The sequence below is a fragment of the Herpailurus yagouaroundi genome, unplaced genomic scaffold (genome assembly GCF_014898765.1).
Source record: "Herpailurus yagouaroundi ecotype Mexico unplaced genomic scaffold, PumYag 163, whole genome shotgun sequence".
Taxonomy (NCBI): Eukaryota; Metazoa; Chordata; class Mammalia; order Carnivora; family Felidae; genus Herpailurus; species Herpailurus yagouaroundi.
This window is the reverse complement of record NW_024412404.1, coordinates 14480164-14502319: the sequence shown is the minus strand read 5'-3', so window position 1 is coordinate 14502319 and position 22156 is coordinate 14480164. Positions and strand designations below refer to the sequence as shown.

The following is a 22156-nucleotide window of genomic DNA, read 5'->3' as shown; positions in this document are numbered from 1 at the left end:
CATTTCCCACCTTTTTCATTTCATTCTGGTGGTGATGGGGTGATGATACCTTGACCTCCAAGATAGTTCTGATCTGCTAAATTTTAACTTAACTTTACTTACCTCTTTCTCCTCCCAAGCTCTTGGTACAGATTTGTATGTCAAGGATAACCTTGTTTAGCCTCCTCACTTGCCCCTACTCTCGTTGCTGCCTTACTGTGATAGTCACTGGTGATTTTAGGGTCTGAGGTAGGAGATAATTGGTATAATAGAAGTCAGACTGAGACCCTGAGACCATTGCCTGTTTGTTAATTTGGGGGTCAGAGAAGAGTTATTTTTGTGCGTTCTTTTATAAAGGCTATGCTAACACTATGAAGCGATCATGTTTATATTTAGGTTTAAACATTTCACATTTTAAGGGGAAGTCTGGAATGGGGATAAGGTTCAGTTAAAGTAAGATTTAAATGTTGCTACATACAGCTAATTTCTTTCTTCTTAAAAATCATTAATTATGTTTTTGAAATCTCAGAAATGTTTTTCAATTACTGACTTATCAAATTTGCATTTTGTTAAGCAATACGAGGATTCTCTCCACCACATAGAATCTGCAGTTTTGAAGAGGCAAAGGGTTTGGATAGGATCAATGAGAGAATGCCACCCCGGAAAGATGCTGTACAGCAAGATGGTTTCAATTCTCTGAACACCGCACATGCCACTGAGAACCACGGGACTGGCAACCATAGTGCCCAGTGACCCACGGCTTCCCAGGGACTCTCACATCTCGGGCCCCAAATGGACAGATCACCCCCAGGATCTGGAGGGGTCGGCCAAGCTGACTGTAAATGTCACAGTCCCTCTGGAGAAACCATTGTGCTTTTGAGACCCCAGCCCCCTTCCTGGATGGAGGCTTGAGGGCCCTGGGACATGCTGTACTATCTGATAAGATTGGGTCATCGCTGCCAAGGTGGAGAGCAGTGAGCAAGGGGCTTGGGGCAATTTCCAGTGGAGGGCAACTACACCTCCATTTATGCTTGTGGTTCACACATTTAAGTTTACAAATGAGATTTCTTTTTCCCCTCAGTAGAATTAGATTTTGTTTTTTAACCATGACTTCAAATGCAATCCTAAGAGCTAATGTGGACTTTTTTTTCTCATGAAATGTCTTTAAAGGATGAATTAGCATGGTCTTAAAATACATTTCTGAGGTTGCTAAGCTGTATTTTGAATTATGGGCAAAATGCTGAGAAACCCAGTTGGCATTTAAACAAAATGCTGACCTCAGGTCTATAGTTCTTAAATGTGGCTAATTCTGTAATATAGTCTTGGTATTTTTCAATTATGAATGCATAATCTATTTCTAGGCAGACTCTCTTACTTGAACACAAATCCAAAAACTAATTTAGAATCTTTTTTGCCCAGATCTTTTGAAATTTACACCCCAGAGATTTAAGAAGAAAACCTCTAAATTTCAAAATTATGAAGAATTACAGAATTACTCATTTAAGGTACTTTAAAAGAAGTTTGTACATTGTCAACGTAAATTTTACTTCAAATCATGTCTGTAAAACTTGACGTATTTTGTGTATGCATGTTTTCATTTTGCAAATATTTAATATATAGACCTATGATGTACAGGTACGACATGTATAGGTTACCTAGATGTTATGAGAAATTTTAGTTTATTGTGAGTACTCAAGTTGCTTAAATAGCCACCAGGGTGATTTGCTGCTGGCTTTCTATCATTTTTATGTTTTGATGCAAAGGAAATTTTAAAAATGTTCTGGAAGTGTTTTTGATTAAGCAATGCAGCATAGAAGCAATGGTTCTGTTCAATCATTCAGATGTTAGTGGAAGCATAAAAGTCAAGATTGCATGTTGAACATTTTCCTTTGATAGTTACAGAACTGCTTGGTTAAACTAAATGGAACCATGTGCTAATTTTTCACAATTATTGACCTGTATTGATTGCCACTGTAGTTTGATATTTCCCTTTACTTTGGTGGCCTGCTTCCCTCATGCCCTGGAATACAACTCAGAGCTCCAGGCAGCGGAACCATCTATTGTTTTGTTTGCCAGAAAGTGCACCCTGTATGGTCTCCTGTCTAAGTTGGAAATATTATGCATGTGCAGGACTATTCGAGTATTTTATAAACAGTAGCACACAATAAATTCCATGCATGGGCCGCTGCTCCTATCTCTGTGTTGGGTTTTATTTGGAAGATGTAGTCTGATTTGACCTCGTGCAAATCAGAAAATTCTGTTAACAGAACTGGTATATAGCCTTCAGAGAAGATTATCTCATGGATAGTTCATGATAATTTGATGAATTAAATTCTTATCTTCATAAATTTTGCTTTTTTTTTTTAAACTTTGGTTATATTTGTCTTACATGAGCATTAGTAATTGAGCACTAGAGGACTTTGGGTGCCTATTATAGGCCTTCTAAATCTTATATTTAAAATCACTATTTCACTTGACTTTTCATTGAAAGAAAATGTTATTATCTAGAATTTTGTTACAGTTGTATTGGGAACTTATTGGGTGTTTTAGCAGTAAGAAAAAGGATATTCATGATACTGCATTTTCTTGCCATCATATTCCTTCTTTGCCATAATCAAAATAGTATGGAATTTTGCAAATTGAGGGAAATTAGGATATTGCTCAACATTTTATAATGTAATCATATGGTAACCTTATTACAGTTTTCAACAATAAATATAATGATACACATTAGAAAGCATTAATTTAAATTGAAATGTGTATACTCGCCTAATTTCAGGTAACAAACAGAACTCAAAGTGATGATTATTACAGCTTCTAGTTGCTGTATTATCAACTTAACACACATACCAGTCCATGAGCTACCCTTAAAGTTGCTATGCACTGCATACCTTAAAGGTTCTTCTTGATGTTACTGTTTTTATGAAAACTGTGCATCTCTAAATTAAGAGCTTAACTAGAATATCAGGTACCAGGAACTCCGCCCTTAGATTCATCACTGGGGGGAATCATGGGTAAACGTAAAACATCATTAGCAAACTAGAATTATGGGTTGATAGTAAAAATTAAAAAGAGGAAGAAAGTAAGAGAAAGGAACAGAATTCAGAAAAAGTGGTATACATTAAGAGTGGTAGAAAAATCACCCAGTGCCTCACCTACCACTTTGTACCTGTTGAATAGGAACCTCTTTCTAATCTTTCTTCAGAACTATGAACGATAGAAGTATTTTTTAAGGTTTCACAGTGAACCATGAAAGCATTTTTAAGGCTTTTTAAAAAATGTAACTCATGGGGCACTGGGTATCTCAGTCAGTTAAGCCTCCGACTTTGGCTCAGATCACGATATCATGGTTTGTGAGTTTGAGCTACGCATTGGGCTCTGTGCTGACAGTGTGGAGCCTGCTTGTGATTCTCTCTCCTTCCCTCTGTCTCTGCCTTTCCCTCCACTTTCTTTCTATCATAAAATAAAAATAAATAAAAAAATAAATGTAATTCATGATGAAAGCAAACTGAAAAGTTCAGATCTTTCTAAAGTGTAAATTTAAATGTCTGCCAGAGCTAGTAGCTATGATGGTAAAATATAAATTAATATTCAATATCAGTTTTTTCTTTATTTTATATTCCTTTATAGTCAAAGATGACACTCCTGAGTTAGAAAAGACCATCTCTCAGCGTGCCTGGGTGGCTTGGTTAAGCGTCCAACTTTGGCTCAGGTCATGATCTCATGTTTTGTGAGTTCGAGCCCCACGTGGGACTCTGTTGCTGACAGCTCAGAGCCTGGAACCTGCCTCGGATTCTGTATCTCCCTCTCTCTCTGCTCACACTCTGTCTCTGTCTCTGTCTCTCTCTCTCTCTCTCTCAAAAATAAATAAACATTAAAAAATTTAAAAGAAAAGACCACCTCTCACTTCTTGTGCCTTCTGTTGTTCAGCTAATATTAACAGAACTCATAACCTTTAAATGTTCTGCCAGTTGATTTGAAATAGACCTGAAACATTTGCTTAAAATGAATTACTCCCATTTTACTCCGGATTTTTGCCTATTGCAACTGATTTTCTTTTGTCCACGGCTGTTCTGAATAATGTCATGTAAATGCATCCTTAACACTTTTTTTCCACCTTATCTGCTTTCAGTTTGCTTCCTATAGTCTGGAGTTCCTTAAGAATCCATTTTCAGGGTGTTTGGGTGGCTCAGTCGGTTGAGCGTCCAGCTCGGCTCTGGTCATGATCTCATGGTTCGTGGGTTCAAGCCCCACATCGGCCTCTGTGCTAACAGTTCAGAGCCTGGAGCCTGCTTCAGATTCTGTCTCCCTGGTCTCTCTCTGCCCTTCCCCTACTTGTGCTGTCTGTCTCTCAAAAATAAACTTAAAAAAAAAATTTTTTTTTTTAAGGAATCCATTCTCTGCATCTGTTCATGTATAGATTTTTGATTTACCACATTCCAGGACCTCCCTGCAAGTTGTTCTGTTCCCCAGTTTGATGATCACAGAGGCAGGTAAGTGACATATAGCTGGGGCCAGATGTAAACAGAAAGTTAGGTCTTGCAGTCATATAGGACCATTGTCCTAATAACTTACGATAGACTCTGGAGCTTGGTAAGTGAAAAGGAGCTAGGAATGTATAATTAAATCCCTTGGATCAGTATTCATTATAGGAAGGAATGAGAAGATGTTTGAATTGATTCTTTTATATTTTCTGTTCCTAGAAGTAGAATGCATTTTTAGTAATATTTTGATTTTGCTTATTTTATTCCTCTTCTTATTCACTCTTTTGAAATAAATGGAGTGTGCCCGATGTGACATTCACTCAGAAAGTACCTTGCTTTCCTTTCAGAGAAAGTGAATTTTACAAATTAATTTTGTTCCCCTACAATTGATTTTCTTCTATACCATTAAAAGACCGTTTCTATTCTTCTTTCTTGGGTATTACATTTTTACTTAATATACAAATTAATTATATTAATCATTGTGTTTGAGCAGTGTTGTTAGGCTAAAAGGGACTTTGGGCTTGGGGTAACTCTTCCTGGGTCTGGATTAACATCCAGAACTCCAGGAGTTCCCACTGCTCTGAGCTAGTGCCTCCATTTCCAACCAACTAATGACTTCTGAACTAATCCTAGGTGTTTTTTGTTTGTTATTGTTTGTTTGTTTTTCTGCCACTGTGGACTAAGAGCATAAATGCTGCCTTAGTAAGAGAGGTTAAAGAAGCAATAGGTTTCATCTTTCCTTAGCCTGACTGGCCTTTGGTGAGTTTGGGTGTGTTGACAGAATAAATACTGAGCCATCTTGGCAGACAAGGAAGGTCAGAAAGAGAGAAGTCCATGGGCAGGGGGCCAAGTCCCTCCTTGCCTCGTTAGGGAGAATTCAGCGTTGTCTGTCTGGTTGGCAGGGTATACCTAATCACAGAGACACAGCATTTCAGCAGTTTGCAAAGGAAAGTGATACGAAGGGACAGCTGCAAGTCAGCCACAGCTTAGATCTGAGGAGATCAAGCATTCACTTCAGTTAGAAGAAAGAGAGAAGGAAGGAAGCCTAGGGCTTAGCAGGGTAAGTTCCTTTCCCTTCAAATCATCTGCTTGCTTAGTTTATAGTTGAGTAAAACATTTATCACCCCAAGGAGTGTTAGCACTGATTAAGCATCTGAATGTGCTTAATAATAGTGTTCCTAATGGATTCCTCCTTTTCGCTTTCTCTTTCCTAACTCCTTTTGAGGATCCCCAATGACTAGCATCACTCTCCCCTTTCCCTGCCTCCCCAAAGATGTTTTGTGTTTGCTGGTGAATTAGAGAAAATTACATAGGTCTTCCTGGTCTGGAGATAGCGAGAAGATACTGTGGTAGGTGAAACTTGAGGCTTTTGGTGGTGAGGGAGAAGGATGGGAGACCTGGTCTGGGAATAGGCTAATATTTAGGGAATTTGGAGATGAAGGATAATAGTTTTTCTAGACCGTCAAGTTCATGTCTCCTTTTTAGTCCTTGGTGTTGGTGTTTTCTCTTTTATATACGGAGAATAAATTAGAGCCCAAGCCACTGGGGGCAGCTGGAAAAAAGGTGATTCCTTGCTAGGTGACATAGACTCTGATCTCTAGAAAATTCTGAAAGCTCATTATATGTAATTCTTTCCAACTTCTCCCTTGTCCTCTATGTTTTTTGCCTTTGTTTCTCTCAGTCCCCTCAAACTTGGAGGATCCTGGGACTCTGTGCAGAAAAGTTAGAGCCAAGGAAGCTGGGTCTGGGCCTGGGGTACACAAACTCAGACATGAGCTTCACGTAGATGCAAATGCAAGGACCTGGCTTCTCATTCCCACCTTCTTACCTTCCTGCCAGAAATTTAGTTAGTTTGTGTCATGAACCCATTCTAGACATAGAGGAAACTCTCAGGGATTTCATCGCCCCACTCCTCCTCAAACTGTGATTCCTTCCTTCACTTCCCAGTGAGTTCAGTCAACTTCTAGAGAGCCAAGAGTTAGTCTTCCTTTCAAGAAGGACCTCTTTGGAAAGGCAGATAAGTGAGGCAATACATTTCTTGTCTTAATTGGCTTCCATTGCAGAAGGCTTTTAGTTGAACATCAGGAATATATATTTATTAATCCTGGGATTTAAGACCCTTGACTTATATCAGAACAAAGATAATTTTTCTCCATACCTGTAAAGAAAAGAAGAATCCATTCTTTCAAGGTTCAAGAAGGTGTTTTCTTGCCTGAGGAGGCTGGGTAGGTAGAGCAGATGAATGCTTCTAAAGTTGCAATGATTCTGGAAATGTGATGAGAATGTGTGGTGATTAAAAGTGGAGGGAAGATTCAGGTCACTTGTTGGAAATGGGGTACTCAGGTGTGAAGGCATCCTTTAGTAAAGGGACCCTTAAATCTTAAAATAATCTACCACCTTCAGGTCTAATTTCTTCTGTATTAGTGAGAATGTAGAATGCAGATGAGCTTAGCTATCTCTGTTCTTTGGACTCTGAAAACATCCATTTATCTGTGGTATGAGGGGAGAGATTACACAAGTGAAATGAAAGGAGGGGAAAGAAAGTACAAAAGAAAATACAAATTAGTTCCCTCATTAACTGAGGACAGCAGTTTGCAAAAAGCCATGTCATAAGATAATAGCTTTTCTTTTTTTTAAGTTTCAATTTTAATTCTAGTTAGTTACAATGTTATGTTAGTTTCAGGTGTACAGATAATAGATTTTAGTGGATGATTCTGGGAGGTTTTTGTTTGTTCTGCCACCTACACTTCATCTGAATGATGATTCTAGAGTTTTTTTCCTAACAAATCTGGTCCAGAAGGAGTAAATGTCAGACTATTTTTGTAACAAAACATGATCCATGATTTGAACTTTAAAAGTTACCTTATTCATAGTAAAACCAACCACTGTCAGCCTTTTTATCCTCTGCCATTTCCCTGTCCCTGGAGGCAGTTAATTGGAAAGTTAGTATTTAGATTCTCAATCTCTACAGGTACCTTTCTTTTTTATTTTTTAATTGAGATGAAATTCACAAGATAAATTAATCCTTTTAAAGTGAGCAATTAAATGGCATGTCCTACATTCACATGGTTGTGCAACCACCACCTCTATCTGGTTCCAAAGCATTTTCATCATCCCAAAAGAAAACCCCATAACCAGGGGTGCCTGGTGGCTCAGTTGGGTAAGTGTCTGACTCTTGATTTTGGCTCAGGTCGTGATCTTACAGCTCCATGGGTTTGAACCCCAAGTTGGGCTCTGCACTGACAGAGCCTGCTTGGGATTGTCTCTCTCCCTCTCTCTGTCCCTCCCCTACTTGAGTGCATGCTCTCTTATGCTCTCTTATGCTCTCTCTTTTTCAAAATAAATAAACTTAAAAAAAAAAAGTAAACCCCATAACCATTTAGCAATTACTCCCCATTCCTCTTCCACCCAGTCCCTGGCAACCAGGAGTTGATTTCTGTCTGTGGGTTTACCTTTCCTCGATATTTCATATAAATGAAATCCTATAACGTGACCTTTTGACTTCTTTCAGTTAGCATAATGCTTTTGAGGTTCATCCACATTGTAGCATATTATCAGTACTTCATTTCTTTTTATGGTGTCGTATCTAAGAAATTGCCAAATCCATATTATGACCTTTTCCCTTTGTGTTCTTCTAAGACTTTATAGTTTTAGTTTTTAATGTTTATGTTGTTATACTTATAGTCAAACTCAAATCATTCTATTTCATTAATTTCTAGAGTGTTCCCATCTACATTTCTATGCTCATGCTCTTCTCTGTGCTAAGAATTCCTTTTTTTATCTCATGTATTCAAAGAATTACCATCGGTCTATTTTGACTGCTACCTGCTTTATAAAGTCTTCCTACAGCTAACCAACTAAAGAGACTCTTCTGATTTCCCACTAGTGCTTTAGTTTCACTTACAGTATTTATATACTGCCTTATGATTTACATTTGATCCCTCTACAGGACATCTAGATGTTGAGTATATTTTTCATATTTGTTTCCATTATTTTATGAGTGATTATATATGTTTAGCAATAAATATTTGTTGAGTGAATGCATGTTTTTATTTTTCCCAATATAGTTCCTTTTGTTTACTCAACAATTGTAGAAGGAATGGGAGAAGACAAGCCAAGAAAGGAGAATATCACAGAGTTCCTGCTAGGTAGTAGGTGGGTGCAGGATCAGTTCTACTTCAAAACTCGCCTCTTTAGGAAAGTTTCTTCATAATTTTTTATAACTTGCTTTGACTATATAACTCTTAGCATTGTGATGCTGATTTTGTGTTGCGTTTAATTTCTTCCTCTGGGTCTATTGCTTACAATTGTGATGATAGGTTTTCTAAAATGAATGTTTTATTTCCCCAACTAAGTGAAATTGACTAATTCTCCAATTAGCTGGTAGTTTTGGACAACCAAAACTGTTGTTTGCTTTTTTCTGTCTTTTGATTTTTTTTTCTCTCTTTTTGAAATCAAGAGTCAGACACTTACCCAACTGAGCCACCAGGCACCTCTGGTTATGAGGTTTTCTTTTGGGATGATGAAAATGTTTTGGAACTAGATAGAGGTGGTGGTTGCACAACCATGTGAATGTAGGACATGCCATATTATTGCTCACTTTAAAAGGATTTTTGATTTTTTAAAAGGATTATACGAATAATATATAAATATATTCTAACTATTCAAGAGTCAAATATCACAGATAGGTCTAAAGTTCCTTTTGATTAACCCAGTTCCTGTCCCATTACTTCTTTCCGTCCTCAGTGTTAATCACTGTTACTGGTTTTACATGAGACCTGCCAGACCTTTTCCTGTGCATTTCCTTACATATGTATTTAAATTTTATATAGAACTTAATATGTAACACATATATGTATAATTATGTTCATATATAATTATTTCCCTGCTGTTTTTTTATAATCGCCTATGGTGATCAATAATCAGTAGATACCAAATAAGTCTTACGGATACCTAGGTCTGAGAGACTAGAATGAGAAGTGAAAGGTCAAACATATGAAAACACATCATATGTGACCAACTTGCAAAGTTTCATTCCATATCTGTTCTGTGTATAGTCCCCAGGTATCAGTGGACAGCCATGGCTCCAAGATCTCGGAAGCGAAGGCACAAGAAACCCCCTTCATCAGTGGCTCCCATGGTTGTGACCCCATCCACAGTTATGACCCCTGTGCCTCTGACCCTCTCAAAACCTGACCCTAGCATTGATGCGCTTGGCTTCTTCTCCTTGGAAAATAATGTTCCTGGCCTATCTCAGCTAATCCTTCAAAAGCTAAGCATGAAAAGCTATGAAGAATACAAGTGAGTGACTCGCTCTATGGAAGAATAATATCTCTAGTAGAACTGATTTTAGAAGGCAAAGAGGGAATATAGCTTGGAGAATATGGGGCATTTACAATGAGGGAGTCTCTCATCCTGACTTCTGTAAGTTTTATTACTATAGAAGAAATATAATTTGCTTATGTGAGAAATAGTGGGAGTAGATGGAAATATATTGGAGGCAAGGTATAGGTCATGAAAGATTTTGGAGATAACTCTTTTTCCTATTGCCACTTATTCACCGTGCCATTTCTGCAGGTTGGTGCTAGATGGGGGTGCTTCTGTATCAGGCTTTGGATTTCGATGCCCTCAAGAAATGTTCCAGAAGATGGAGGACACATTTTGATTCTGTGCTCACTGTAGAGCTCTCCCTAGTGGTCTTTCAGACTCCAAGGTCTTACGGCAGTGCAAAAGGTGACTAGTTGGGGGCTAAATGGGGAGTCATCCAGAAATGATCCTATTCTAAGACTTCCTTGCAGGAGGAAAGGTCTAAGAGTTTTCAAAGTAACTTAAGGCCCACTCATTTTGTGTGATCCAGGCCACAGAAAGATTAGAAAAGGATTGGGCTCCTTCTTATTTTGGGTATTATGGTATTATGGGGAGGTCAGACAGATTATGGTACAATAGTCCCCCCCCCACCTGCAGTTTGCTTTCTGTGGTTTCACTTATCCATGGTCAACCACGGTCTGGGAGCAGATGATCCTCCTCTGACTATTGTCAAAAAGTCATTAGTAGTGTAATGCTGTGTTGCAGTGCTTATGTCATTCATCTCACTTCATCTCATCATGTAGGCATTTTATCATCTCACATTATCACAAGAAGAAGGGTGAGTACAATACAGTAAGATCTTTTGAGAGAGAGACCACTTTCGTATAACATTATAGTATATTATAATTGTCTTATTGTTAATCTCTTACTGTGCCTAATTTATAAATTTTATCATAGATACATATGTATGTATGTATGTATGTATAGGAGGAAACAGTATATACAGGGTTTAGGTCATCCGTGAGTTCGGTATCCATTGGGGATCTTGGAACATATTCCCTTTGGATAAGGGGGGACGACTGTATAATCTTCTTTACCTCCCTCCTCTTGAGTACGCAAGGTATAAGATCATTATCTCTTCTGGGGAGTTGAGCCATACCTGTGATAATAGGGCAGCTGCAAACTCCTGTTACTTATTTTTTCTGTAAGTGATGTAAAAAGTGAGTTGTTCCAGATATAGACTGAGGTGTCACTCTAACCCAAGAGAATAATTACATTCCTAGTCTCTCATGCCTCCCCTCCCAAATATAATCTCCAAATTTAGTGCATCAGTTGTCACTCCTCTCCTTACCTTCCTTATCCAGTGATCTTTCTTCCTAGGTGCAGGTATATCAGTTCCCTTCCCCCTTCCCCTGACATACCTTTGAGGTATAGGAACATCTGTTTCTGGGGCTCATTCTTTCAGGTGCAGAAATGTCTATTACTGTGGTCCAGAGTGCCAGAGGTCAGACTGGCCAGCACATAGGAAGGTTTGTCAAGACCTGCGTTTTGTAGCTGTGGACCGTCTCATGGAATGGCTCCTAGTCACAGGTGAAGTGATAGTGTTGGAGAACTCTGACATAGTGGTCATAATTGGTTGTACTTGGAGAGGGAGATGACAGCATGTTGTTAGAAGGAAAAAATGAGAAACTGAGTGGGGCACTCCTGGTCACAAGTTGGGAGAGTACACTTGGAAAGAATATTGAAGCCAGGAAAGGATTATGTCATTCTTATTTCTTCTTTCCTACAGGTGCTTTTGTCCTACCTTCAGGGCCTTGGCCATGCCTGGCTGAAGCTGTACAGGGCTGGGATACCTGGTTTTCTATGTGGCATTTACAGCTAGATGCTACACTGGATGCTGTGCTAGGTAGTCATGCCATAACCACCCTGTGGGCCAGCGTAGGACGGCCAAGGCCAGACCCAGATGTCTTGCAGGGCTCTTTGAAGCGGCTGCTGACAGATGCCCTCTCACGACCCTTGACACTGGGCCTTGGGCTTCGGGTCTTGGGGATAAATGTTGGGAAGATTGGGGGAAGCACAGTGCATGTGGTTGGTGCTTCCCACGTGGAGACATTCCTCACTCGCCCTGAGGACTATGATGAGCTTGGCTACATGTTTCCTGGACACCTTGGCCTCCGTGTGATCATGGTGGGTATAGACGTATCTGCTGGCTTTACACAGAACCCCTCAACTCCCATCCTGGAACCTGGCACAGTTCAGCTTAGTGGCCATAGAGGCCTCTATCATGACTTCTGGGAGGAGGAGGTAGAGACTGGGCGGATAGCCCATCCAGATTTGGTGGTGACATTCCATCCAGGTAAGAATCATTTAGGGGAATACTGGGTGGCTTTTCTGGGAATTTTCTATCCTGACTCTTGTATCTTCTATATTTGGAATCCCATTCATTTGGTCAGGTTAAACACAATATGATGACAACTTTGGTTGATCATTAGCCATTTGTGCTATGCCCGGGTTCAGAATTTTCCACTGAAGAACGTGGGGTAGATGATTATGGTAAATGAGCATTGGAGGTGAGCAAGGTGAGGAGAAAGGTGAACACAATTAAAAAAAAAAAAAAAAATCTTGCTTAGGCCCTACTTCAGCCTTTCCCCTCTCTATATCCATTTCTATTTTTGTTGTTTTTTCCATAGGTTTCCATGCTTCCCCAGACTTAATGGAGGCTTGGCTGCCCACCCTCTTGCTACTTCGTGATTATGAGATCCCTACCCTACATTGATCACTGTTTACAGGTTTCAACTTCCTCCTATTTTTGATATATCCCTGACTCACTCAACACCTCTCTTTAAATTTTTAATGTTTATTATTCATTTTTGACAGAGAGAGACAGAGCGCGAGAGGGGGGGAGGGGCAGAGAGAGAGGGAGACACAGAGTCCGAAGCAGGCTCCAGGCTCTGAGCTCTGAGCTGTCAGCACAGAGCCCGATGTGGGGCTTGAATTCACGAACCGTGAGATCATGACCTGAGCGAAAGTCAGATGCTTGACCGACTGAGCCACCCAGGCACCCCTCAACACCTCTCTTTATATAGATGAGCTCATTTCTCTCCCCTTTGCTCATCTTCTATCTTCTGGTGAGGATTTTCTTCCTTTCCACACTTGGCTTTCTAATCCCCTTAGAACCAAGTCCTATGCTAGTTAATCAGGTGATTAGTGAGACATTTGGTAGGAAGGGATATCCCCTCGCCTAAACCAGCCTTAGGTAATTTTGGGGATTAATGAGTACAGAAGCATCAAGTTCTGAGAAATTTCTCTCCTATGTTTCTCAAAATTAGCACAGCATTTTATTATTATTTTTTTTTATCTGTCTCCCATAGCCATCAGGAATTGGCAGCCTCATTACAGATTCTGGTGGACTTGGATACAAACATCACCGCCTATGGAGCTAACCCTTTTGCATCCCTCAAACCTGAACAGGTCTATTCCAACCCCAACAAGCAGCCAGTATACTGCAATGCCTATTATATCATCTTTCTTGGAAGTTCCTGCCAGTTGGATAGGAGGCAACTGGAAGAAAAAGTAGATGGTGGAGTTTAAATAGCTGACCCAGATCCTGACTGGATTTCTAGAAAATGGGGAGGTTGTAATGAAATTACTCTGCTGATGTCAGGTTGTTGCCGACTTTGAAATCCACTATGTCCTAAACCTCATTCACTTGTCCAGGTAAAGATTCTCAGCTGAATGGGAGTTCTGTGTGATGTGACTCATTTCTAAGAGGTTAGCCATAAATAGCTTCTAGAGACAGGATTCTAGATTTAATACATGGCAAGAGGCCCTGGTATGTCTTTCCAGCCTAGAATTCCTAATAGTTCCCTTTGTGAGAAAGTTTTACCTTGAATCAGATGGTGTAAAGGAGAAGAATGACACCTTATTCTTTTGGAAAAGACTTTCTTGTTACCCAGAAATCTTGGCTAAAAAATGGAGAGGTGTTAACGACTTGAAGTGGTACACGAATGGGCAAGTCAGAGAAGCGGTTGGGAACGTGGGAGAAGTTGTGAGGATTGGTATGTTGTTCGATTTCCTGGCTTTTTCTAGATAAATATCTTATTTTCTTCTTTTCTATTGGGCTCTTCTCACCCTAGAGTAGCTTTTTGCTTGGTGTTATATTTAAATATCCCAGGGTATCTCAGGCTTTAGTTGAATGTACTGGAGTTATTTGTTATTACCTAGTCTATACCATAATAAACTCAGTTTGGGGCTTCTTGTTGTATCCTTTTTCCTATTCACTGGCAAGTATTACTTGTCTACTCACAATACCTGAAGACTTGAGGTTTGTCTTTTGCCAAAAGAGTTGTTAACACCAGCTCTCTGGGCCTGCTATCTGCCACTTCCCATCTCATGCCATCCTTCTCTTATCACATTCTCAAGATGAGGATTTTCCTTAAATAGTCATTCCTATGACCTTGCCATGACCTCAGCCTCCCACCCCCAGCCCTAACACATGCATATACATTCTTATTGCCCACTCTGCGAGGGGTAATATTAGAATTCACATATTCATTCAAAGTATGAAGTTAGTACCTACCGTGTGAAAGGTACTGCATTACAGCTTTGGAGAGTTACAAAGGTGAATGAGAGATGGACCTTATTTTTAACCTAGGAAGGGAAGTAATACATATACATAGATAATCTCTATTATAAGATGCGATACGGAATAAGAACCATGAGAGAGGCCTGTACTCCTAAGGTAATAGAGTGAAAAGAGAGATCACTAAGTGAATAGTGAAGCTCTTGTGAAGTAGAATTTTATTAAACAAATGGAGGGCAGGTCATTTCAGATGGAAGGAATAAGAGTTAAGCAGAAAAGAATAGGAGATATTTTAGGGTACATTGGGGGATTAGTATAAATTTAGTCTGGAAGGTATATTGAGACCAGATTATAGAAGGAGCATTGCTTACTGGTCAGTTTTAGATTTACATAGATCTGAGTATGAATCCTGGAGCAACTACCAAATATGTTTGTGTCTGTGGGAAAGCTAAACTTCTCTAAGTTTCCTTAATTTCCTCATCTGTAAAATTGGGATGATGCCTAGTATTAAGTTACATTAAGAGTTAAATGAAAATGTTTACAAAATTGGAAGACTCACACATTCCAATTGCAAAATTCTACAAAGCAGTAGTAATCAAGACAGTGTAGTACTGGCCTAGGATAGATATATGGATCAATGAAATAGAATTGAGAAGCAAGAAATTCTTAACATTTATGATCAATTGATTTTTGACAAGAGTGACAAAATAATCCAATGGGAAAAGAACAGACTTTTTAACAGACAGTGCTGGAACAACTGGATTCCACATGCAGAAGAATGAAGTTGGACGCCCCCTCCACACACACACAACATAAAAAAATTAACTCAAATTGTATCGAAGATGTAAATCACTAAAACTGTACAATTCTTAGAAAAAAACATAGGGGTAAATCTTAATGAAGTTGGATTGGGCAATGGTTTCTTAAATATGGCACCAAACATATAACCGACCAAAATAAAAATAGATAAATTGGACTTTATTAAAATTAAAAACTAGTGAAAAAGGCACCATCAAAAAAGTGTAAAGAATGGGAGAAAATATTCATAAATCATATATCTGATAATGGACTAATATCCAGAATATATATAAAGAAATGTTACAACTCAATAAAAGAACAAATAACCCAATTAAAAAATGGGCAGGGGCACCTAGGTGGCTCAGTGGGTTAAGTGTCTGACTTTGGCTCAGGTCATGATCTCACGGTTCATGAGTTTGAGCCCTGCTTTGGGCTCTCTGCTATCAGCGTGGAGCCTGCTTTGGGTCCTCAGTCTCCCTCTCTTTCTGCCCCTCCCCTGCCTTTCTCTCTCTCTCTCTCTCTCTGTCTCTCTCTCTCTCTCTCTCTCTCCCTCCCTCTCTCCCCCCCCTCCCTCAAAAATTAAAAAAAAAAATGGACAAAAAAATGGACAAATGATCCAAATAAATATTTCTCCAAAGAATATATACAAATGATCTGTAAACACATGAAAATATGCTTAACATCTTTAGTTATCAGGAAATACAAGTCAAAACCATAATGAAATGGCACTTCATCCACTAGAATGGCAGTAATAAAAAAGAAAAATAACAAGTATTGTGATGTAGAGAAATTGTAACCCTTATACACTTATGTGGGGATACAAAATGGTGCAGCTATTTTGGAAAACAGTCTGGCAGTAACTCCCCAAGAAGTTAAATTTTGAGTTACCATTTGATCCTGTAATTCTGCTCCTTGGTATGTACCCATGAGAAATGAAACCATGTATACAAACTGCCATAGCAGCATTATTCATAATAGCCATAGCAAAAGATAAAAATCCAAATGTCCATCAATTTATGAATGGGTAAATAAAATGTGTGTCCATGTAATGAAATGTTTGGGCTTAGAAAGGAATGAAGTACTTATTCATGCTACAATGTAGATGAACCTTGAAAACATGTTCATTGATGTTCACGTTAAGTGAAAGTCACAAAGACCATATGGTATATGAGTGCATTTATAAGAAATGTCTAGAGTAGTCAAATCTATGAAGACAAAGTAGATTAGTGGCAGCATAAAGATGAGCAGGATGAGGGTATCGGGGTAATGGCTAAAAGGTATGGATTTTATTTTGCGGGTGATATAAATGTTCTAAAATTGTGGTGATGGTACAGCTCTGCGAATATATTAGAAACCATTGAATTGGACACTTTACATGAGCGAATTATATCTTCATAAAGCTGTTACCAAAAGCATTTTTTTAATCTTAGAGAATATAAAAAATTTGTTAAGTGCTTAACACAATGCCCTAGCACATGGTTCATACTTAATAAATGGTAGCCATTGTTGAATCCGTACCACTTTAATTTTACACAGTAACAAACAGATTGAGTTAGCAATACTGTATGAGTACTGATTTGACAAGGAAAAACCAGTTGGATACATCATGAGAGGAGATAATGCAGGTGCCAGCTGAGGTGATAGTAGGCATGGAAAGGAAGAGGTAATTTCTAACAAGTAAATAGTGACATTTTATAGATAAAGCATGAAAGTAAAATCTATAGGGTTTGGTTACTGATGGTGATGGATGAAGTGTGTTATATCTATCAGAATCACCTCAGGAGACAGAAACCACACAGTAATAAATGAGACAAAAATTTCCAACTTACTAGCTGGTGGTGATAGTGCATAAAAGTCTAAATGCCTAGCTTCATACTAAATGCTGAGAAATCTAAAATGGCTTCTGCCCTTAGAGTGTTTACAGTTTAATAGAAGACTGACATAAGCAAGAGCAATATAATAGAGCTGTATTTTCTAACTCAGCAAATGAAATGAAAAAAAAATTGCATTTTTAAAAATGTATTTACTTTGAGAAAGTGAGCAAGCAAGTGTGCATGCTAGCAGGGGAGGGACAGAGAGCAAGGGAGAGAGAGAGAGAGAATTCTAAGCAGACTCCATACTGGTCAGAGTGAGCCTGGCACGGTGCTTGATTGCATGAAGGGTGAGATCATGACCTGAGCTGAAATCAAGAGTTGGACGCTCAACCAACTGAGCCTCCCAGGAGCCTCCCAAATTTGCATTTTTAAAACTGTATTGAAAATCCCTTAGAATAGCACTACATTGGATTCTGCCACATCCTCATCTCAGCAGGTCTATCAGAGCCATTTTTTCCTCTAGTATTGGACATTAATCTCTGCTTATTTGATCACCAGATCAAATGTTGGCTTGGGTTTGGAGAGCCCTGTTGTAGTCAAATATTTATTGAACATTTATTACTAGACTCTAGAGATATTCCTATTCTCAATGAGCTTACATTCTAGTAGGGAGGGCAAATGATAGACATACAAAATTTCAGATTCTTTTAAGTGATACAAAGAAAATATAACAGTGTGTAACTGATGGTGGTGTTGGTGGCAATGGTGACTACTAATGCCACAATGTTCAGGGAATACCCACCTCTCTGAGGAGATGGATGACATTTGAGATGATGCAGTGGAGAACATTCCTAGTAGAAGCAGTAAGTGTGAAGATCGTAAGAATCTCTGATGTGTTTGTGCACAAACCTGGTATGTTTTCCTGGACATAAGGCCACTTTGACCAGAGTTTAATGATTGAGAAAGAAGTTGAAGATGGATGAGATCAGAGAGGTAGGCAGGGGCCAGACTATATAGGGCGTTTCGGACCATGGCCAAGAGTTTGGGTTTTATAATCAAGGGAATGACATGACCCAATTTATTCTTTAGAAAAAACATTTTAGTTCAAGAGTTTCTTAATCTCAGCACTATTGACTTTTGGGATGGAATAATCCTTTGTTGAAGGGGGCTGCCTAGTGCATTGTAGAATGTTTAGTAGTATCCCTGATCTCTACCCATTAGATATTGGTAACATCTTGCCTCCTCCGGTTGTGACAATCAAAAACGTCTCCAGACATTGCCAAATGTCTCCTGGGAGACAAAAATTACTGCTTTAACTGTACAAAAAATTTATTTAAATATTAGACTCTACAGAGTGGAATGTTCACATTAGGGGAAGCATACTGGCCCCTATTTCACATGAACTCTGGTCCCTATAATGACCTTCAGAGTTGTTTCGTTGTTGCTAATTTTTTTTTAAGATTATATTTTTTAGGTAATCTCTACACCCAACAGGTTTTGAACTTAAACCCCAAGATCAAGAGTCACTTGCTCTTCCAACTGAGCCAGATAGGGGCACTTGTTTTTGTTAAGTTTATGTGGTTGAATACAAGTAAATTACATGCTCATGCTATGACTCCGCTGTTCAATATACCACAGTGGACATCTAGATAAGGTCTATTTGGGCACAAAAAAAAGGGAGTAATTGCTTACCTAAGGGAAAGTAAGGAAAAGGATGAGGTCAGGAAGTTTCTTGAAGCAGGAAGGAGGCATGCGATCTTTGAATTGAATCTTAATAGATTAATAATTGTTAAAAGGCAGGTAGTACTTTCTAGGCAGAGGAAGTATGAGGAAGAGCTCTTTGATCCTAGAGGTACTGTGTGTCAGGAAGGAAGGACAAGTTGAAAGGATGAAGTGAGAAATGTGGTAGGGTCTGAACAGGCTATTGGATATTTGGGCTTATAGCTCAGGAAAATGGGCTGGAAGTAGATTTGAAAAATATCCTCTTAGGGTGATAGTTAAGGCAGAAGGAGAGGTGGGGATGAAATCATCATGGGAATAGTGTGGGACAAAGAAGAGTACAGACAGTCTGGGGCACCTGGGTGTCTCAGTCGGTATAAGTGCCCAACTCTTAGTTTTGGCTCAGGTCATGATCTCACAGTTCATGAGTTGGAGCCCTGTATCAGGCTCTGCACTGGTAACATAGAGTCTCTTTGGGATTCTCTCTCTGCTCCTTCCCTGTGTGTGTGCTCTCTCTCGCTCTCAAAATAAATATTAAGAAAAAAAAAAAAAAAAGCAAGGACCGTCTTCTTAGGGAACACTTAAAAGCTGGATGTCTATGTAGGCAGATTGGACAGAGAGACCCATTATTTGTCAAGTAGGGAGACTGATAGGAACTGGGGAATGAATGCTGTATACCCAGAGTGTTGTGCAGTTTTGTTTAAATTTGGCAGTGACCTTCCTCAAGGACCTCACTTCACTGATGTTTTGGGGCTAAGTATATTTTGCTGTTCCCACTTAAAATTTAATTCACCCTATCCCACCCTTATGAGGAAGCTTTTGGGTAGAAAAGCCTGAAGAGTAGTAAGTTGATGGTGCTCAAACTTAAGGGTGCCCACCTGGAGGGCTTGTTAAACAAATTGCTGGGCTCTGCTCTTAAGAGTCTGATTCAGTAGATCTAAGGTGGAGCCCCAAATCTGCATTTCTAAGTTTACTGCTGCTGGTGTAGGGACCATACTTTGCGAACCACTGTGAAAGGTAACTGACTGGTTTTGCATCGGGAATAAACTTGCTTAATGAGTTTAAGATATTGGTCTGAGCCCTTGAAATCACCTCAAATGTTTAATGCGAGTATTTGTGTTAGATGTTAGGGCTCTAGTGTGAGGGTAGTCTAGAATCACCTAACAACCCATCTGGAGTTGTTTTGATTAATATATCTCGAGTTCTATCTAGACAGAATCCCCAATAAATATTAATTGATTTCATAGGGATCTAATAAAAGACACGGTCTTTATCCTTAGAAGGTCCCAGGGAGGACGGTATATCAGAAGCGGAGAGGCTGCACCTGGCCTCCCAGTCGCGGCCCTTCTCAGCCGCCCGTCACTGAAAAGGCTCCGGGATTCCTCAAAACTGCTGTGATTTGAAAAAGCGCCAATGGGATTGGGGATGGTCCTTGGGACCGAGAAAAGTGATAAAACCGGCTAGTCCACCTGAAGGGAGCGTCTGTTCCCGCAGGTGGAGCTGGGAGGCGCGGACTAAGCGAAAGCGCGAGCCAGGCTGAGCCGAGGCACCGCCCCTCCTGCTCCGGGGGCGTTCCCGGCCGCCGCAGCTCCCCTAACGGGCTGGGGCGGTGGCCGCTGCGCTCCGCCTTCCTGGCCCCGCCCCCGGCTCCATCTTGCTGGCGACCAGTGTTGGGCTGTAACGCTGCTCCCTCGGGTCAGGTGAGCGATGGCGCCCCCTACCCTTCCTGCCCCTGTCCCCCGGGTCACGTCGGTCAGGCCAGCTCTGGGGCTTGCCGTGCGGGAGGTGGCGGGGTCCCGCGTGTATCCCCGCGGTAGGGCTCGGTGAGGGTGCCTGTGGGCCTCCCGGGTGGCGGGCGTCTCGGCGTCTGTGTCTCCGGACCTGGGCTGCCCGGTGGGGTGTTCGGGCGGAGGCGCTTTGGGGTGGGATAGGCTAGGCGGCCGGCCAGCCAGCCAGCCTGGCGGGAAGACGGGAGGACCTTTCACCGTCCTCTGTGCCACTCGGCTGTCCCGAGATTAGAGGGACTAGTGACACCCTGCACACAGGCAGGTGACTACAGGTGGAGGGAGGGAAGCCAGAGGATGACCCTGCTGAAGCCACCTCAAGGAAGGCTGAGTAGGAAAGCCAGCGAGAAATACCAGAAGCTGTCTGGCTAGTGACTAGACTTTGCGGTGACACAGCAAATTTAGGGAAACTTGGGAAATTTGTACTGTGCTTAGTGAACCGTAGGACAGGGCCTACGCCTAAAATTGTACATTGGCTCGGGTTTATAATTCTTGGAAACTATTCTAGGAAATAGCTTTCCAGATTTGATTTCTATTCCCTGAACAGCATCAAGTATGCTGATTAATAGCCCGTCCTGAGCCAACACTTCCCATACATAGGGAGATGGCTGATGTCCACCATAAAGTGACAAACGAAAAGTCGTCCAACCTTTAAACTCGCTAGTATCTTCTATCAGGTGGGGAGCTGATCTGATAAAGTAATCTGTCCTAATTAGAGCTTCATGAGTCACCTTTCAGGCAGGTAAGGAGTCTCAAGCACTAGATCGGTAGAAGAGAGAATTTTAGCTACTTCAAACTTAAGCTGCTTTTTATTCCTCACTGGTGATGGCTGCCTACCTTGTCCAGGAAGTCATGGTTGGCCATGACTCTAGTTCTATATCCAGTGGCCCTTGCTGACTGATTTAATTAGTCCTTCCCGACCAAGAGGCAGGTTTTGGAAAATTGTAGTATCTCCTGTTGGCCATCTTCATTTGCCCTTCCTGTTCTGTATTTGTTTCACAAATCTGCAACAGCTGCCTCTTGTGTTCCTGGGCTTGATGCCATCTTGAGACTCCTGTAGTGAGACCCACCCCTTTTAGTAGCTGACTCACTGGGTGGAGATGGTCTGGAGAACCAAGAATGATTTCTAGTCTTTTAAAAGTAGTTGCTGATGGAGAATGATAAAAAGGAAGTAAGAACTCTTGTTTACCATTCCTTGGGCAAAATGAGTAATTTGTTGAGTCACCATAGGGTTTAAGTTTTTACAAAAGCTTTTTAACGTTTATTTATTTTTGGGACAGAGAGAGACAGAGCATGGACGGGGGAGGGTCAGAGAGAGAGGGAGACACAGAATCGGAAACAGGCTCCAGGCTCTGAGCCATCAGCCCAGAGCCTGACGCGGGGCTCGAACTCACGGACCGCGAGATCGTGACCTGGCTGAAGTCGGGCGCTTAACCGACTGTGCCACCCAGGCGCCCCTACAAAAGCTTTTTAAATCTAGCTTTTGAATAGATGATACATGCACGACTCCAAAAGGGGTAAAGGTACGTTGAAAATTAAGTTTCCATGGGGCGCCTAGGTGGCTCAGTTAAGTGCCTCTTTTTTTTTTTTTAATGTGTATTTATTTTGAGAGAGAGACCCAGAGTGCGAGTGGGGGAGGGGCAGAGAGAGAGAGAGAGAGAGAGAGAGAGAGAGAGAGAGAGAGAGAGA

At 40.5% G+C, this 22156-nt stretch overlaps 3 protein-coding genes across 11 annotated transcripts in view; all 3 read left to right on the top strand.

Moving 5' to 3' along the window:
- Positions 1-2173, top strand: part of PPP3CB (protein phosphatase 3 catalytic subunit beta) — a 60127-nt gene extending 57954 nt beyond the window's left edge. For all 7 annotated transcript variants that reach the window (XM_040485409.1, XM_040485410.1, XM_040485411.1 and 4 more), the window contains one exon: positions 554-2173. In XM_040485409.1, the coding sequence (XP_040341343.1) occupies positions 554-732 (179 nt within the window). In that variant the 3' untranslated portion in view covers positions 733-2173. The remainder of the gene's footprint in view (positions 1-553) is intronic.
- Positions 2174-9520: 7347 nt separating this feature from the next.
- MSS51 (MSS51 mitochondrial translational activator) lies at positions 9521-14025 on the top strand. The gene is given in 7 exon segments (XM_040485383.1): positions 9521-9764; positions 10041-10196; positions 11236-11360; positions 11560-12126; positions 12461-12534; positions 12537-12559; positions 13142-14025. Coding segments are annotated over 7 exon segments (1386 nt in total). The 5' UTR covers positions 9521-9543; the 3' UTR covers positions 13362-14025.
- Positions 13376-22156, top strand: part of ANXA7 (annexin A7) — a 39756-nt gene continuing 30975 nt past the window's right edge. The window contains exon 1 of one of the 3 annotated variants that reach the window (XM_040485379.1): positions 13376-13487. The gene's annotated coding sequence lies outside the window, so the exon portion shown is untranslated. Of the gene's footprint in view, positions 13488-20266; positions 20384-22156 lie in introns of those variants that run through there. The other 2 variants (XM_040485382.1, XM_040485380.1) reach the window with 2 other exon arrangements.